The sequence below is a fragment of the Thalassophryne amazonica genome, chromosome 23, assembly GCF_902500255.1.
Source record: "Thalassophryne amazonica chromosome 23, fThaAma1.1, whole genome shotgun sequence".
Lineage (NCBI taxonomy): Eukaryota > Metazoa > Chordata > Actinopteri > Batrachoidiformes > Batrachoididae > Thalassophryne > Thalassophryne amazonica.
This window is the reverse complement of record NC_047125.1, coordinates 6986963-7002531: the sequence shown is the minus strand read 5'-3', so window position 1 is coordinate 7002531 and position 15569 is coordinate 6986963. Positions and strand designations below refer to the sequence as shown.

At 40.5% G+C, this 15569-nt stretch overlaps 1 protein-coding gene across 1 annotated transcript in view; it reads right to left on the bottom strand.

Moving 5' to 3' along the window:
- htra3b (HtrA serine peptidase 3b) overlaps positions 1-15235 on the bottom strand; it is a 53739-nt gene extending 38504 nt beyond the window's left edge. The window contains exon 1 of the mRNA XM_034164551.1: positions 14579-15235. Coding sequence (XP_034020442.1) covers positions 14579-14999 — 421 coding nt within the window. The 5' untranslated portion in view covers positions 15000-15235. The remainder of the gene's footprint in view (positions 1-14578) is intronic.
- Positions 15236-15569: the final 334 nt, after the last annotated feature.

Genomic DNA, 15569 nt, shown 5'->3' with positions numbered 1-15569 from the left:
TTTTTCTTATATAGCGCCAAATCACAACAAACAGTTGCCCCAAGGCGCTCACGAGCAAGATATGTCAACGCTTCTACAAGCTCAAGACTTTCACCGCATACAGCCAAGTCCAGGATGTTACTGAACGCCTGGACTCCAGTCTTGATCCTGGATAATTGGGCGGGCAGACAGGTAGGCAGATTTATTTTCATTGCAACAAGAGGGGGCGTGTGTCATGTGTGCAGATGAGATGAGTTCATATCAGTCAGATGAGTTTGTATCAGTTTCTGTCAGTGTGTGCATAATGTCTGGAGGTGCCTTGATAACATCAGTAGGGGAGGGCAGAAGATAAGAAGGGCAGCCGAATGGTTCACCAAAGCTGTAGAAATTCTTCTGGAGGAAAACAGCGGGGCGTTTTGACCTTCGGAAGCTGATAAGCCTACCATGTGTAGGGTTGAGCAGAGAAACACATTTCCAGTTCATCTGACCGACCAAATCCAATTTATGAGTATTCCCTGGTCTCTGACATCTTCCTTTCCAAGGCGTACATTTGAGTGTAGCTGATGGAGATCCAACTTACGTCTGAGTTCAAGGGTTAACACAGTCTGAGAATGTATCGCCTTGCCCAACTCATTAATCCATGGCGGACAGGTGAGGCGTCTTGATCCTGGTAGCAGCCATCTTGCCAATTCTCCGGTAGGTCAGGGCAGCACATAAACCAATAAGTACAACCCCTGGCAAAAAGTATGGAATCACCGACCTCGGAGGATGTTCATTCAGTTGTTTAATTTTGTAGAAAAAAAGCAGATCACAGACATGACACAAAACTAAAGTCATTTCAAATGGCAACTTTCTGGCTTTAAGAAACACTATAGAAATCAGGAAAAAAATTGTGGCAGTCCAAGTAACAGTTACTTTTTTAGACCAAGCAGAGGGAAAAAAATATGGAATCACTCAATTCTGTGGAAAAAAATATGGAATCATGAAAAACAAAAGAACGCTCCAACACATCACTAGTATTTTGTTGCACCACCTCTGGCTTTTATAACAGCTTGCAGTCTCTGAGGCATGGACTTAATGAGTGACAAACAGTACTCTTCATCAATCTGGCTCCAACTTTCTCTGATTGCTGTTGCCAGATCAGCTTTGCTGGTTGGAGCCTTGTCATGGACCATTTTTTTCAACTTCCACCAAAGATTTTCAATTGGATTAAGATCCGGACTATTTGCAGGCCATGACATTGACCCTATGTGTCTTTTTGCAAGGAATGTTTTCAAAGTTTTTGCTCTATGGCAAGATGCATTATCATCTTGAAAAATGATTTCATCATCCCCAAACATCCTTTCAATTGATGGGATAAGAAAAGTGTCCAAAATATCAATGTAAACTTGTGCATTTATTGATGATGTAATGACAGCCATCTCCCCAGTGCCTTTACCTGACATGCAGCCCCATATCATCAATGACTGTGGAAATTTACACGTTCTCTTCAGGCAGTCATCTTTATAAATCTCATTGGAACAGCACCAAACAAAAGTTCCAGCATCATCACCTTGCCCAATGCAGATTCGAGATTCATCACTGAATATGACTTTCATCCAGTCATCCACAGTCCACGATTGCTTTTCCTTAGCCCATTGTAACCTTGTTTTTTTCTGTTTAGGTGTTAATGATGGCTTTCGTTTATCTTTTCTGTATGTAAATCCCATTTCCTTTAGGCGGTTTCTTACAGTTCGGTCACAGACGTTGACTCCAGTTTCCTCCCATTCGTTCCTCATTTATTTGTTGTGCATTTTCGATTCTGAGACATATTGCTTTAAGTTTTCTGTCTTGACGCTTTGATGTCTTCCTTGGTCTACCAGTATGTTTGCCTTTAACCATCTTCCCATGTTGTTTGTATTGGTCCAGAGTTTAGACACAGCTGACTGTGAACAACCAACATCTGTTGCAACATTGCGTGATGATTTACCCTCTTTTAAGAGTTTGATAATCCTCTCCTTTGTTTCAATTGACATCTCTCATGTTGGAGCCATGATTCATGTCAGTCCACTTGGTGCAACAGCTCTCCAAGGTGTGATCACTCCTTTTAGATGCAGACTAACGAGCAGATCTGATTTGATGCAGGTGTTAGTTTTGGGGATGAAAATTTACAGGGCGATTCCATAATTTATTCCTCAGAATTGAGTGAGTCCATATTTTTTTCCCTCTGCTTGGTCTAAAAAGTAACCGTTTACTGACTGCCACAATTTTTTTCCCCTGTTTCTTATAGTGTTTCTTAAAGCCAGGAAAGTTGCCATGTGAAATGACTTTAGTTTTTGGTCATGTCTGTGATTGCTTTTCTTCTACAAATTAAACAACTGATCTGAACATCTTCCGAGGCCAGTGATTCCATAATTTTTGCCAGGGGTTGTACCAGCCTTCCCACAATAAAACCAAATATAAATAAGTCTTCAATGTCCTTCACAGAGAGTGGTACCAAGCATGCAACACGCCACTTCTCCCAGGCGTCGAGAACATAGCCCGCACGGTAGGTTCCATCTGGGCATGCAGGGTACCCCAGCCCTGATTTTCTTGTTGAAAAAATTTGTTCAGAGACAAGCTGATCTATTCCATGGTTAATCCAAATTCAAAGAATTCACAGTCTGTTAACCTTCAAAAGTTGGGACTTTTGAAGGTTGGAGCAGAGAGAGAGGAGAGAGTAGGAGATGTGACCGCCTTCACCGGAGTCCCAAGTTAACAGATCTACCTGAGGGTGTTATGAAATACCCTAACCCAAATAATACCCCAAGATGTCCATACTAGCTCACTTTAACTCTGGGGTCTCTCCTGGAGTGTGACGCCAGAACACACTTTTGTGTGGCCGAACTCGAGAGCAGGGTAGTGATGTGGCCTTTGAGATTAGGGGCTGGCATGGATTTGTTCCACGTCACATTCGATATGGGAGAGCGAGCACTGTTCTCCTGAGGGGGGTTGCGTTGCGGTGACGTCTTTGTGTGTGTGATGGGTTTTGGGGTTGTGGTGATGACTAAAGCAGTTTGTTCAGTGATGATCTGTTTCATTCATCAAATTCATGAAAATACTGGTCGTGTTCCCAAAGGATGGTTCTTAATGCTTCCGTGTTCACCTGAAAACACTCTTGGAATAAATTCTGAGATAGAAAATGGACAAAACACTCCACATGTATCATAATATTAACTCTGCATGTTTTACAAGACTATTAAAACCTTAATCAGCTTCATCAACAGCTGCCATTCACCTTCTAATAATCTAATTTTGTCGGCTATTCTGGAACCAGTGTTACAAATGTAACCTACATTTCTTCTTTGTTAAATCTGTAAACTACGAGGTATATGTCGTATATAACTAACACACAGCTTCCAGTTTCCCTGGAGAAAACAAATTTTCTTGAATGCACTTCAAAATAAAACATTTTAATGCTGAAGCAGTTGAGGCTGCACAGAACAGGAGCTTTATTCTGAAAAACAGCACAATGCCAAACATTAGGGAGTACGTACTTAAATGTTTTCTAAAAGCGGCCTTAAATAATGTCAACATAATTGTTGTTTCCTTGTGGGCTTTGGTCTTGAGGGTTTGGGAAGCATCTTTGAAAAAGACATATAGGGTTCCTTGTGAAAGAAATGAAGAAAGAATCAAAGACCTGAGCTTGGAATAGGTGCAAGTAAGCTATCAATCAATCACTACAATAAATAATAAATCAGGTCCATACAAGATATAAAACATTATATTTGTAGACACAAATTAATTCATGAAATTAATAAATCCACATCTAAACTAAAGACTAACTTATGGAGTTCCACAGGGCTCAGTTTTTGGACCAGTGCCATTTATACGGCACATTAACAGTATTATCTTGTTGAAAAATGCATGGATGTCCCTCAAACAAATGGCGTCTTGAAGGCAACATATGTTTCCCTCAAATGTCAGTGTACTTTTCTGCATTAATGCTGCCATCAAGTGTAAATTACCCACTGTGCCCATTAATTCTTCATGTCATGTATTTTTTGTTTCTTCCCAAAACATCACATCATCACAGTTTTGTACATACTTTTCTCTTTTTATTATATGCAACCTCTTTTTTGCTACTACGTTCTTATAAATTTTTGTGCTTTTTTTTTTTAAATTTGTGCTCTGGACATACCTTTTCATTCTGTTGAATTTTAGGTTTATTTGTCTTTTCCTCCCCAGACCTTTTAAGTCTACGTGCAGACTTAAAAGGAGATTTTAGACTTCGGACAAGATTAAGCAGAATCCGACAAGGCAGCTGATGGAGATCCAAGAATAAGACTTTTCAAATTGTTTTGATAAGTAGATGGGACACTGGGAAAAATGTGTAATGTCTCAAGGAGAGTATTTTGAAGGGGTCTAAGGTACCATTCTCAGAGGAACGTAAGTGATATAGTATTACATGGCTGGACACTTTCCAGATATATTTCATCTAAAGTTTAAAAATTAAATTCTAACTGGAAAAAAAAGTTACTCTTCAAATTATTATAATTATTTTGTTTTCTTGTTCAGGCCGTGAAATCACTGAAACCAATCCCAGTGGTTCTTAATAGTGCAGCAATGTGAAATAAACCGAGAGAGGCGAGTGTGTACACAGGAGAGAGAATAGTTATTAAATTCCAGGAACTTTCCGCCCTGCTGGGACTGAAAAGAAACACGAGTCCATTAAACCCGTCTGAGATGTTCTTCCAGGCAAGAGAATGTACACAAATGAACGCAAAGTTACAGCTCTTAAGATTAAGAGATTTGTCTCCAAAACACCAGAGTTTAAAGAAAAAATTAATAATTAAGTCCTGTGTAGACCCTGAGGTCCACTGGTGCCAGAGCTTATCCTCAGATAAAAACACCGAAACTAAAAGGTCAAACTGACACTGCACAAAAAAAAAAAAACTACTGTCATCACAAATATTTTTGCTATATAATTAAAATTTCTGAAATATAGAAACTGTATATTATAAATCTGATCAGCACGATAAATTTTAGGGGCACATGAAGAATACACAGTTGGACTTGACTGTTACTGGGAAACAAGGCCAAGAATAGCCAAACCAAATTACCAACATGGTTACCAAACTGTGCCAGATGTTCACTTCATTAATCATTGCGATCAATACCACATTTTGTTTGCAAGGTTAGTCACAAAGCAATCAAGAAAAAAAAATTGTTTAAAAGAAATTTTGGCAAAAAAATACAAAAAACGGCGAAGTCGTTGAGCTTGGTGTTTACCAACATAAACCTTTGTTGTGGGTCAGCCACAGTGTTTGATTCAAACATACTTTTATTACTAAATATGGTCCGTATTTAGTAATAAAAATATGTATGAATGAAACCCTGTGGCTGACCCACAACAAAACTGCACCCCATCTCCTATTCCAGTGGTGGCTGAGGGTCGGCGTGCCCCATCTTGATAAGCCTGGAGATGACGGTTGGGGGGGAGTATTGTGAGGATTTCACCTTTTCCTGTTTGTATAGCAATAATTTGATGTTTTTCTGTTTGGCCTGAGTCTTTCACTGGGTGTGGCTGACCTGCTTGCCTCTAGCACATGCATCTACTCCAGTGCAGTTTAAAAGACTGGATCATTCATCCACTCCTTGCTAATTCATTGATGCACCTCCTGTGCCAGCTGTGTCCAACCTCGCCACCCTGTTCCACCCATGTCTGTGGAACATTTTGTACTTTTGGATAGGTCTTTAGCTTTTGGACTTGGGCCTCTGCTGCTTTGGTAAATAAAATCACTTATTTCACCTAGGTCACTGTGTGGTTACCTACATTTTGGTGTCCAATTTATTCATCTGCATAAGAGAAACAGGTTTTAAAAGCTTTTTTTTTTAAATGCTGAAGTAGTCTTTAATAGGGAACCATAAATTTGTGCATGATACAGATGAAACTGGAGACATTGCTAATTACATTCTGGACTTACACTCCAGTCCAGCTGGGGGCGGTAAATCATCTATATAATAAAAGCAAAGCAGCGTCTGTGTACGTGTATGTGTGCATGCTTGTGTGTACTTTTGAACACAGAGAAACTGGGGAGAGCTGACATTTGCTGTTTGGTGTGCTTATGTATTTTGGTCAACGATGAATGCAGCCAAAACAGAATGTTGATGAGACTAATATTTTTCAAGTATTTACCAATATTATGTAACAACAGTGAACAATGGCCATTGATAATTACATTCTGGACTCACACGCCATTCAAAATCATTATAGAAACTTTGCACAATTTAGTGCCACCCTTGAAAAATGTCAGCTATCTGTTTTATAAACACAATCCAATCTAGAGGTTGCGGATCCCCTCGGACAACGCACTAATTATTATTTTTCCCACAAGCATGTTGAAGAGTTTTAGGGTTTGGTTAAAGGATCCACTCTAGTTGTTGTGAAAACAACTTACTTAACCGAGGAGGAATCTAATCTAAAACGGGCAATAAAAATGCGCAGCCTCTGTCTTTGCTCAGGGCAGGTAGCTCAGCAGGATAAGGAGTTGAGCAACCAATATTTGGACGTTAGTTCAATTCCCAATCATGCAAAGGAAGAGACATTTCTTTTGCGTTGTCCCTGTTCCTCCGGCTATAAAGGGGTACCAGCCTTGGCTGGAGAAGTAAACCTGCATTGGAGTCCCATCCAGGAGAAGCTGCCTGGGCAGGACTCGTACCAACGTCTTTTGGCGTGTGAAAGCTGCAGGAAATGTAAATTTCACAATTCACTTCTGTTTCATTTCTGTGTTTGGTTACAGCCCCTGGTACCATTAAAGTGCATCCAATCAAAGGAGACCTGAGAATAAGAATCAATTGCAACATATGTTACATTCTGCTAATTGTTACCCCCCCCACACACTGGTCTGGTGGAACATCTGGTGACATTGCTGACGACTGATGAGGAAGGGTACTGTTACAATCCTGCTCTGTTCATCTCACTTCCTGTTTTATTTTGACATGCCCTACTACTGTTACGTCTTTCTTCCTGTTTTTTCACCTGGTTCTTGTTTCCGTTATCACATCTCCATCCTTATCTCCTTTGTGCCAGAATGTCTTGCATATTATGTCAAGTCTTCCAACATCCTTTATGTTCTCATGTTTCCTTGTTGCTTACCTTTGCTGTCTGGTCCTGACTTTGTGTTTTTTCCTGCTCCCTTGGACTCCGATGCCTGGTGTGGTTTTTCTTGGTGTGTTCTGACCTTTTCCCTGTTTAACGGACCAGCCGCAGTGTTTCGCTCCGGTGGGAACTGTCTGTTTTGCAGACTAATTATTCTATGTTGAGGCTTTCCGGTCCTCGGATTCTGAATTAAGAACTTTATTCTTGCTCTCCAGTCTGGTTCCCTACATAATGTGTTTCTAACCGCACTCCAGTCATTATACTATGAGGACGATGACTTATGGGGACCCAGAATTCTTCTATGGAAGCCTTGGCTTCATTCTTTTGATTTTTTTTTTTTCCCGCTGCACCGGATCTCCAGTTTAGCCCTTAAATATAGACAAAGGTTCCCCAAATAACCTCAAATTATATCTAATGCAATGCAGAAGTTTTTAGAAGTAATTCCATCAGTTTGTGTAATCGTCCATGGTGTTTAAAGTATGCAAACTGGTGCCCCATGAACATCTGACACGGTTAAGAAATACAAATAAACAGTCGTGTGACTATTATTTTTAAGTCACTTTACATGGAAATAAGTAAGTAGACATATTTGACTTAATACGCACGACTTGGGGAAAAATAGAATATGTGCAGCTGTGAAAAAGTGAGTGTGTAAGTTTGTATGCGTGCATCCATAACTGTTGGTCTACATAAAGAATTTCCTCCAAACCCCAACAGACGGAGTATGAGAACAGGATACTAACATCCAAGATTGCAACCATTCATTGAAATGAAAAATGTTCAACCAGCGAAGTCTAAAGTTTCCTGTTCTGAGCTGTGTCCTAAGTTGTGCGGTGCGCGCCACATACTGATTAGTGTCTCTTTCTGTGGTCCTTCCATCACGTCCCATCCTATACTTTGCACCGAATTGACGTCACACAAATTTAAAAGTAGCTTTACTGAATATTTGGCGACCACATGGTCGACTCTTTCTGGACTGTCTCATGGCGCCGAGCTGTAGATGAATCCCAGACTCAGCCGAGAATTACCTGCAATGGACCTCGAACAGCTTCAAGCCACAGAACCCGAAGATCAGCTCTCAATCATGTAGGTGACATTTCAGGATTTATGATGTATTTTTAACCCGAGGTCACCAAATATGGCCATCGGGTATTGCTTTCATCCATTTGTCCGATTATTTTAGTAATCGAGTATTCTATTGATTATTCTGGTGATTAATCGAGTAATCGGATAAAAGTACTGACTGCGGTTCGCTTTAATACGCAGTGTGCTTTAAAGTGAACCGCAGTCAGTCTATTGACATTGATTAGCTCCTTACACGGCTTGTGCGCATGCTCGAGTCTTCTTCTGTTTTTTTTCGGGGACGTTACAGCACCACACACAGGCCTGGCATATATACTACAACGTTAAATGGAGCTTCGAAGCACAGAATTTGCCTTGAACATTTTTTTGTAATTGAATTATTCGCGTTACTCGACTAATCGTTTCGACCCTAAAGCAGTCTGTTTTGTTTTTGAGTGATGTGGGTGACAGTCAATCAAAACAGAGCAACGCTGTAATGTCAGTCGCTGGTCTCATCAAAACTGCGTTGATTTGTGTGTTTATATACATATTCCTCATATATTATGTAAAAGCTAGCAAGAAATAAACTCTAAAACTGAAAATGCTGTTTTTTGGAACCTAATAACACCTCTGAACTTATTTACAAGACATTTCGCAGAGGTTAGCATGGTGGCGTCACTTCCTGGTGTAGCTACTTGCTAACAGCTTAGATCCTGGTATATTATGTAAAAGCTAGCGAGGAATTTATAAATACTTGTCAAACTGAGAACACTGTTTTTGGAACCTAATAACACCTCTAAACTTATTTACAAGACAATTCGCAGAGGTTAGCATAGTGATGTTACTTCCTGTGTAGCTACTTGCTAACAGCTTAGATCCTGGTATATTATGTAAACGTTGGAGAGAAATAAACACTTCTCAAACTGAGAACACTGTTTTTGTAACCTGATAACACCTTTGGAGTCATTTACAACATAGTTTGTGGACATGAGCTTGCACGCTAACATTTGCTAACTCAAAGCTAACGTCCAATGTAGTTAAATTTGTCTCATTAATAACTGCAAATGCACAGAGGGTGATAGCTCTGTAGGTCTTCAGACCGCACCTCAATAGTTCCCGATTGTGGCCGGATGTGTCATTCTGGCACAGTTCGGCCTCAATCGGGGGATGTGTGATGGGGGTATTATTTAGAATCATATCAGTCAGGATCAAAGATTAAGTATATGAATCAAAGGAATCGGGACCAAAGGTCAAAGATAAAATATTAATATAAAAAAACTGAATATAACCCTTAATTGAAAACATATGGGGAAAAGATCAAAGACAGGATCTGAATCAAAGAAATCAAGATCAAAGGTTAAAGCTAAAAGATTAAGCTAAAAGGAGGGATCTGCTGATTAGTTAGAATAATATGAATCTGAATTAAACATTAAAACTCACAGATTAAGATAAATAATAACATCTCCTTCTTAATCAGCATCGTACAAATCAGGATCAAAATCTCATAAATCAAAGTTCACTGATCAACACCAAAATTCCTTGACCAACAACCCATTCATATACTGCTTAGATATCTTCCTGACTAACTAACTAATACTTAAGGTAAATAGTAGAACAGTCTAAACCTTCTGGTGTGAAATCGGTGTTAAGGTGCCCTGACACTTGCACGATTTTGATCCACGCACTTGCACGCACATCGTCGTGACGATCCCACCTCTGTGTTCCCAGCTGGATGCAGCGCTGCCACGCGCTCTGTGCTGGACGCTGTGTATATAAAATAATTATTTCGTAGTGGATTAATCATTCTCTCTGCAAGTTGGCTACTGAAAACGGCTCTAATTGCTTCCTGAATCACAGAGGACCACTCCAGGCGGAGCTTTTCGTGCGCATGCTGAACGAGCTGGAGAAAGCATCTGGAGCCATCTATAAAGGTAATTATTTGTCATGTTTACATTGTCATGACTTGAACAGTTGCACATTCTTTCCTTCTTGTGTTCAGCTGTAAAAGTATGTTTATGAGAGATTTAACGTCTCGTATTATAACGAGACGTTAAATCTACGTTCAGACGAGCTGCTCTGTGATATGGTGCACTGACGCAACCACTCACTCTGTTCACTTGTTCTTTACTCCACCTGACGAGGTGCACGCCACTTTGCACGACATTTATGCATGAAAGATTTTTTTTGAACATTTCAAATTCTCTTTACACAGTTGCACGCGCCGATGCCCCTCTCACATTCAGTCTACACCCGTTAAAGACGAGTTTACTCTCCTGCACGACACAGGCTGTACAAGTGCGTGCATCAAAGGCACCTTAATGTCTCGTTGTGACATGCAGTGTTTCCATCTGTCCAAAAAAAAAACAAAAAAACAAAAAAAAAAACCAGCTAAAAAAACAAAACAAAACAAAAAACTATCATACCAGGAACAAAACCCAACCTGGATTAAATGCAAGCCTGGTTTGTGGACGTGTTAATTCTTGAGGAATTTGGCCCCTGGTCAAATCTAATTGATAACTCCTGCTGAACATCTCCAGCTTTGGGTTACAAATATGTTAATGTTTACAAGGCGCGGTTTGCCGTGACATTAGTACTGTGTTTGTGTCCTGAGGCACTTCCTTATCCAGTCTCCAGGACAGCACAACAGTCCTTTTACTGGACGTGTGCTTTAGTCCCGCTGTCTGCTCGGAACAAACTGCTGCTTTCAGTGGGTTTTAATGGACCCTTAAAGTGTCCCTGTACTCTAAACACTGTTTATTAGAGCTGTTGAGTGCATCGCCGAGGTCCGAGGGTTATGAATTTCTTAAGAATGTGCACATTGTTGAGAAATCCCACAGGACACTTTGAGGCGAACGTGTTTCTCAAACAGTCCGCCGATGTTCTGATGATGATACACTGAGGGAAACTTTTTTAGCCCATTTATTGCTTCTTGCTGCATGTCAAAAATTCATAAAGTGATTTTATGCTTTTGTGTTGTTAAAGAAAGATTAAGATTACTGGTGAGCAGCAGTTTGCCGGTGCAACAACTCAGTTTAACAGGTTAAATCTGAATCCTGATCACTGAACAAACCAATAATCCAGATTATACCTTCTAAGAAACAAAGATCAACGGTTAAGATAAAAGGCAGGATCTGCCCCTTAATCAGGATCATGAGTCAGGGTCAGACTCAAAGGAATCAGAGTCAAAGTTTAAAACACAAAGTGTGGAACAAAAGACAGGATCTGTCTCTTAATAGGACTATATGAGTCAAGATCAAGTTGGAAATCTCAAAGATAAAGAAAAAAAGGCAGGATCTGCCACTTAATCTGGATCATGATTCAGGGTAAGGATCAAAGGAATCCTCATCAAAAATTAAAACTCAAAGAGTTGGAATAAAATGCAGGATCTGCCCCTTAATCTGGATCACATCAGTCAACATCAAAGATAAAATCTTAGAGATTAACATCAAAGACAAGAGCTACCCGAATCAAATCATGTGTGGCAGGATCAAAGATCAACAACAAGAGCTGGAGCACAGGAGTCAGGATCAAAGACTGAACCTCATAGATTATGATAAAAGGCAGGGCCTTCCCTTTAATCAGGATTAGGATTTGACCCAAGATTAAATATCAAATACAGGATCTAAGTCACAGGATTCAGGATCAAAGATGAAAACTCAAAAATTAAGATAAAAGGCAAGACCTGTCCCTTAATGAGGAACATATGAGTCAGGAACAACAGAATCATGATAAAAGTCCAAGTCTTAAAAATCAAACGTAGGGTCTGTTCCTAAACCGAACCAACATTCAATCACCCCCCCCCTTCCTCACACAAGGTCGACTTGTCTAGCAAATTTCAGTTAAGTTTCCTTTGACAAGGAGCCCACTTAAAGTCGGAATAATGTCCAAATCAAATGATTTGGACATTTGTGTCCTTCCAAACAGAGCCACCAAGGCGTCCATTTGGCAACCCAAAATCCTTGGGTGTGCCCTTATCTGGGCACATAAAGCGCCCAAGTGGGGAAGCATTCGCTGGTACCGTTGTTCACTGCATAGATGACACCATGGACTCACTTTGGGTCCTGGATGGCAACCACCAAGACAGACACTTATCCAGAACGCATGCCCAATGAGCAATACCCCAACAAACACTATGAAGACTGAAATCATGTTTTGAAACAATCGATGGCCGTAGTAGACAACCTGACGGACCTTCTGCCCAACATTTTTACAGATGGCACAATCGCGAAAAGTATCAAATGTGAATCGTCATGGAGGCCCTTTATCATTTTATGGAATTCTAAGGCTTTACAGAAGACATCGACGTAAATGCCTGAAGTCGACCCCGTTCAGTTTAAGAATTTGCAGTCCTGCTCAGAATTATGAACACCCCTTAATTTAAGTACAGAATTTAAAGTATGTCCAGCAATAAATGTTAATTTGTCCAATGATGTATAAAGAGAATATTTAAAAAAAAAAAGGATTCAAAGTTACTGAAACTCTGCAGGATTGAAACAAGTGAGGGAAGCCATCAAAACACCTCTGAGGAGTTTTAGGCTTCTGTGGCTGTGACTGGAGAAACTGTGAAAGTGCAACTTCTGTTTGTTAGTGTCAACAGTTGTACAGCTTCATGGTGGAGTGGACAGAGGTGGGACAATGTCACCATCAAGTCACTCTCAAGTCATGACTCAGCAAGGCCCAGGTCAAACCTCACGTCATAATGATCACCAATTGTTTGCAAGCTGACTTGAAACTTGACTTGGGACTTACAGATTGATGACTTGAGAATGACTTGACAGTGACTTCGTCCAACCTCTGGCCTATAGGTGTAGTAGTTTTTCAGTGAAAATTTTCTGTTCCACTCCACCAAGTGTAAGGTGATACAACAGACAACACTGTCCACAGTCTCTCCAATCACAGCCACAGATGCCTAAAACTCCATCAGAGTTGTTATGGGCATTTTGGTAGCTTCCCTCACTAGTTATGTAAGGAGGATGTAATAAAATCATCTGTGTTTATTTATTTGTCTGTCTGTTTGTCTGTTAGCAGGATTACTTCAAAACTACTGCATGAATTTTGACAAAATTTGCACCACAGATAGATATTGCATGGAAGACTCCATTAAATTTTCGAGGTGATCCAGATCTGGATTCTGGATCAAGATTTTACTTTATATATGCTTTGAAGGACTGCATCAAAACTACTTTATGGATTTTCACCAGACATTGGCGTTAGGCCTTGGAAGACTACATTAAATTTTAGAGGTGATCTGAATCCGGATTCTGGATCAGGATTAAATCATTTCATGGACATCAAAATCAGGAAGACAGTATTTTGTTTCAGCTTGTGAATTAAGAGATTGCAACATCTTGATCAGTCAGACCATTCTGGATCAGTATGGAATTATTGCATTGAATTCGGATCCAAGTAAATTGGATTTGGTGGAACTGGTGATGATTTTCAGACAAGAATTCAGATTAAGTTCAGGCTAATGTCTTGTAGGTAGAGCCCGACCGATATATCGACCGACCGATATTATCAGCCAATATAAGCCCTTTTCAAAGTACTATCGGCCGAAATTTTGCCGATAGAGCGCCGATAATTTCTCATAAACAGAACAGTTACTGAAATAATGTTTGTGTTGGCAATGTAAAATGTCCTTGCACTGTCTGTCCAGTAGATGGAGCTCTGACTCCATTCAACTGAGAGCTGCTTACACTCCTGCTGAAATGTGTTCATTACCGGCCCCCGTAGTTTGCTGTCACACTGCACTGTTCGGCTGACAAAAGCATACAAGTAAGTTTATAAGGATCTATATCCTTATCCTGAACCTATATCTAAGTTGCAGCAACAAGAGGTACAAGATCAGATGTATTTCACAACTCTTTTTAAGGATATGTATTAGCTAAATTCACAAAGGCTTAATTCTTGATTGCATTTTTTGAACTTGAAAATTCTTCTCTGTTATAAAGTTAATCAATATGAGGACAAAGCTTCAGCTTTTAGCTCATACCTTTTTTGTTAAGGGTCCAAAAAAGAACATTTTATTCATCTAAAAAAAATAATAATATCGGCTGATTTATCAGCAAATCAGCCGATTTATCGATTATCTGCATTTTTTCATCCAAATATCGTTATTGGCATCGGCCTCAAAAAATCCGTATCGGTCGGGCTCTACTTGTAGGTTAAATTTTTACAAAAGTCCTTTTGAATATTCACATTTGCAGAAACCTGTACTTCTTTCAGAGTTGCTATGAACACTTTGATAGCTTCCCTCACCTCCCAGTTGCAGTCACTCAGTTTTTGAGAACTGCCTCCTTCAGAGATTTATCATTTTGTTTTGTTTAAAAACCTGGGATTTAAAAAAAAATGCTTCTAGAAAAAAAAATGGATCCATTCCATTCATTTTTTTAAACGCTATTTTAAATTAAATCGTACCTTTGCTGGTGGGGCACGGTCCTTTGTGGCGCTGGCTAATTCCTGGCATGCCGCGCTGCAGCGCCGCCCTGCTGGTCGCCTTCAGGCGGCACACGTTGGCGTAGGTTTTACCGTCGCTGCCGCACACCTGCTGCGGGAACCTGCACCGGCAGAAGCCCTTGGACAGCCGCTTCCCCGCCGGGTGCTTACACTCCAGGCCGTCCCCGCACGGCAGCTCGTCCTTGCGACCGCAAGACTCGCCCTCCGCCTGGGCGCAGACCAGGCAGCAGGCGCACCGGTCCGGCACGTAACCGCTCGGACAGCTCGGACTCGGACACCGGCTCACGTCACACCGAGCGGGACACGTGACGTTCGTCCCTGCGCCGACAAACTCCGGGAGGTAAAGCACGAAAATGAAGAAGAAAAAGAGCGGACTGTCCATTTTTTAAAGACGGAGGTCTGGAAGAAACAAAGAAGAGTTTCGCTCCCAACTTTGGCTCATCACCTTTTCGCACGTCAGACAGTCGTTACGTCATCAAAGCTAAAGAACACATCAAAGGGACTAACAGTAATAATAAAAACAACTCAAACGGAGTGTGTCAGGAACTCGTCTGGACCCTCAACACCGACCCGGACCAGCTGCAGCACCGAACTCGCCTCTCCGGACCGGATCAGTCCACCAAGGGGAGGGGCGATGCTCCAGGGGGCGTGGCTTTCAAGTTCAAACCTCAGTTTCAAGTTCATTTGAAGTTAAAGGGGTTATGTTTATGGAAGTAAATCTGTGCCATCAGAGTTTGAATTAGAATTTTTAAGCTTGAATGTTAATTAAGATCAAAGATCAATATCAAAATGAGTGATAAGAATAAAAGGACAAATACGTGATCATATATTAGTGATCACGATCAATGATAAATAAAAAATATGAGTGATCAGGATCAAAGGGCAAGCACACAATTGAATACTAGCTATCAAGATGAAGATCAATATCAAAATGCGTGATCACAAACAAAGG